Source organism: Drosophila ananassae, chromosome 3L, assembly GCF_017639315.1.
Source record: "Drosophila ananassae strain 14024-0371.13 chromosome 3L, ASM1763931v2, whole genome shotgun sequence".
In the NCBI taxonomy this organism is placed as follows: Eukaryota; Metazoa; Arthropoda; class Insecta; order Diptera; family Drosophilidae; genus Drosophila; species Drosophila ananassae.
The window spans coordinates 9597559-9601069 of record NC_057929.1 but is presented as its reverse complement, the minus strand read 5'-3'; the positions used below and the strand labels follow the sequence as shown (position 1 = coordinate 9601069).

Sequence of the window (3511 nt, the reverse complement as noted above, 5' to 3'; positions counted from 1 at the left end):
GGTTGGGGGCTGCTTGCTCCTCGGTTTCTTCTTTTTAGTTTCCGACTCACCGGACACTGCGGCATCGGTTGCCGGCAGAAAGCCGAAGGAAGAAGCGACACGTTGCCAACCAGCAGAGTGGCCAACGCAGCTGAGCTGCATCCACCGCCATGAAAATTGGCGTCTGCCAAACATAAATAAAACGGGGAAAGGTAGACAAATCCGGAATAAATAACAGCGTTTGTCTGGCCCATCCTGCGGCGGCGGCAATGGCGGTGACGGTGGTCTCCGTCTTCAATAGCCGTACGTATCCGTATCGCTACCCTCCGGATTCGAGATCCTGGTTCTGGGATCTGGAATACCCGGAGGTATGGTGCAATGCCACGTCAGCAGGGGCGTTATGGCAACCGACGGCGTCGAGACACCTGCCCATTTGCCGCTTACCTTTCGCCTTTTTCCATTTCCCCCGCCCCATCGACAATGCGGCTCTTCCAGGCACTTTGCCCCCGCGTTGCGTATACGCTCAGTTGCACCACAAAATAAGTGAGAATCGCAGCTTCTATTTGCCATGGCAATGGCATTGGCCGTGGCAATGGAATTGGCAAAAGCAATGTGTCTTTTGTAGAGCGCTTTTAATAAAATATAACCATTTAATTGGTGTGGCAACGGCAGGCATTTAGTCTGTTCCAAGGTAGTATTTTAAAGTAATTATTAACTCAGGAAATGGTCGGAATTATTTCGTGGGAAATTATATAAAGTCAGAGTTAATGATTTTAACAAATCGACAAAAATCCACTCTTATCGTTCTTCTTAATAAAAAGACCTTGCTTCACAAACTGTTCCTTTCATACTAGACTGCCGACCAAAGCTTTTGCTCAATCCCTGTACAAATGTGATTATAATAAAAATATTTTTGTTCTCTATGTTCTATTTTTATATATTTCTAACATATGTACATATATATACATAAAAGCATTATCAGCAGCATTAGTTCAGATTAACAAAAATCCCCATAGAGCTTTTCAAGTCAGTATAATATCAACGGTCGCAGAGGCATCACTTCGATGGCCAATATACAGCGGTTCGTGATAATAGCAAGTTTGTTGCTTCTGTGCAACTCTGCAAATGCATGTGGAAACTTTAATTCCGAAATCGAAAAATATGATTATTTTGAAAGATCTCAAATAACTAATATTATAAAACTCTTAAATGACAAAACGCCTCCAGGAACGACGTCAGATTATTTGAAGCACTTATTACTTAGCTTATATCAGGAATACCTTGCGGTCGAGTCGCAATTCAATGTACAGAGAAGAATAACAGGCTTGTACAAAATCAAAAATCAAAAATTAACAGAAAAAAATGAACTTTCTAGAAAATTAGCAGAGTCGTGCAAAGCATATATTTTAGATACAGGTGAACCCATCCGAGAGTCTCCCAATCACAAACTAAAGGTAATAGAGACTGATCCTAATAGGCCCATCGAACCGGAGTCTACTTACCATGAAGAGGTTGGATGTGCAAAGGCTAAGCATTTTAGTGGAATTAAATCATTCGAAATGGGTGAACTTGGCAAGGTAGAAGTGGCATGTGACTCCGGCTCGACAGTGATTCAGAGAAGAATTAACGGCTCGGTCGATTTCAACGGCAATTGGACAGAGTACCAGAAGGGATTTGGAGATTTGAGAGGCGAATTCTTCATCGGCCTAGAGAAACTTCACCATCTAACCGCCTCAAACCATTATGAGTTAGAAATTGAACTGGAGGATTACGCCGGAGAGAAGAGACTCGCTATTTACGACCACTTTGTGGTGGGCCCCAAGGAATCCTTCTACGATCTCGAAAATCTGGGAATGTACTCTGGTGATGCAGGGGATGCCCTGACCAACAACCTTTATGCTTCATTTTTCACTTTCGATCGGGATAACGCCGAAAAGTGTGCCGAGCAACAGCTTGCAGGCTGGTGGTACAGCACACTATGCGGATCTTGGTAATATTTCCTCACATCTTCACACCTATTTGATACATCTAATGAATTTTCAGCAATCTGAATGGCATCTATAACTATACGGAAGACATCGACGGAATAACTTGGGGCGACGAATGGCACGACTTTCCGTACTCCTACAAATCCGTTGTTATGAGAATACGCCCGAAAAATTTATAAGAATAGTATACATATGAGTCGTTGATTGTTGATGCTGTGCTCTTCACATAGAAATCGCTAAAAAATATTAGATTCTAAAACGTTTTGTTTACTTTTCGATTAAACAATTATTTTTTTAAATTTTCACATGTGTCTTCTAAAGTGTTTGGGACAAACGAGAAAATATTCATCCGATTCTTTAACAGAATAATTTTAAAGATTTTTAGATCGATTCTCCATTACTCTATATAAAAATCTTACAGCAAATTTTTAATTTTTTTTGATTTTTTGAGAAATTTTCTGGAGGTGCCCTATCGAACGCATTAAGGGACAATATGGCCCACAGCGATGGTCATCGCTCCCCAATTTCAATCCGATTCTTGAGCGGAATACCTTAAACGAATTGTGGATCGATTCTCCTTAATTCTGCATCAAAATCTGAAAACAAAATATTTTTGAGATATTTTTTCAAATTTCCTGGGGGATCCCCTTCAAAATGCATGATGTAACAATATGGCCCCAGCGATGGCCATATCTTGCACAATTTCTATCCGATTCTTGAACGGAATACCTTAAACGAATTGTGGATCGATTCTCCTCAATTCTGCATCAAAATCTGAGAACAAAATATTTTTCAGATATTTTTTCAAATTTCTTGGGGGATCCCCTTCAAAATGCATGAAGGCACAATGTGGCCCCCAGCGATGGCCATATCTTGCCCAATTTCAATCCGATTCTTGAGCGGAATACCTTGATCGATTTGTGGATCGATTCTTCATAATATGTATTTTTTATGTAAGTGGATCGAATATCCGCAATCTGCATCAAAATCTGGAATCAAATTTATTTTATATATTTTTTTCATATATTCTAATCCTTGTCGCCCTGATCAGATTCTTACGTGGATAACCTAGTGTCTAAAAACAACTCTCTATTTAATTTCCGTAGACTCAAAGACAAGCTCACTAATTAATTCAAAGACAAGTGCAAAGATTCACACCACGAGAATGCCAATGAGACTGGGGACTTAGGTTGGGACTGAGACTGGAACTGGGACTGAGATGCCTAAATGACTGCAATCAATTAAGAACCAGCAAAGTCAACGGCTGCCGTATCGATGTCAGTCTACATCGGGAATTTTCCCCTTTTTGGCCCCCCGGTTGGACTTGGCAAATTAATGAACAACGCATCTAACGGGCATGGAAATGGAAATGAGCTGGATGACAGACTCATATTTGCATATTCATGGTATGACTGTCTCTGCAAGTGTGTGAGTGTGTGTTTGTATGTGATCTTCGGCATCTGTAACAGAGTTCGTTTAGCAATTGCTTCCGCCCATCTGGCCAACGAATTTTCCGGCTAAATGCCTTTGGTTTACTTTAATTA

The 3511-nt window shown here is 40.8% G+C and overlaps 1 protein-coding gene across 1 annotated transcript; it reads left to right on the top strand.

The window, feature by feature from the left end:
- Nucleotides 1–248: 248 nt before the first annotated feature.
- On the top strand, nucleotides 249–2247 carry LOC6494605 (fibrinogen-like protein 1). Its single transcript, XM_001959986.4, has 3 exons — nucleotides 249–347; nucleotides 996–1969; nucleotides 2023–2247. Exons 1-3 carry the CDS (start codon nucleotides 249–251, stop codon nucleotides 2144–2146), a joined length of 1197 nt encoding a protein of 398 aa, XP_001960022.3. The 3' UTR covers nucleotides 2147–2247.
- The last annotated feature ends 1264 nt before the right edge of the window (nucleotides 2248–3511 follow it).

Excerpts from the sequence above, each read along its gene's own strand:
- LOC6494605 (XM_001959986.4), top strand. The coding sequence starts at position 249 with ATGGCGGTGACGGTGGTCTCCGTCTTCAATAGCCGTACGTATCCGTAT. Across the intron at positions 348-995 it reads GGGATCTGGAATACCCGGAG|AGCTTTTCAAGTCAGTATAA; the intron begins GTATGGTGCAAT and ends AAATCCCCATAG. Across the intron at positions 1,970-2,022 it reads AGCACACTATGCGGATCTTG|CAATCTGAATGGCATCTATA; the intron begins GTAATATTTCCT and ends ATGAATTTTCAG.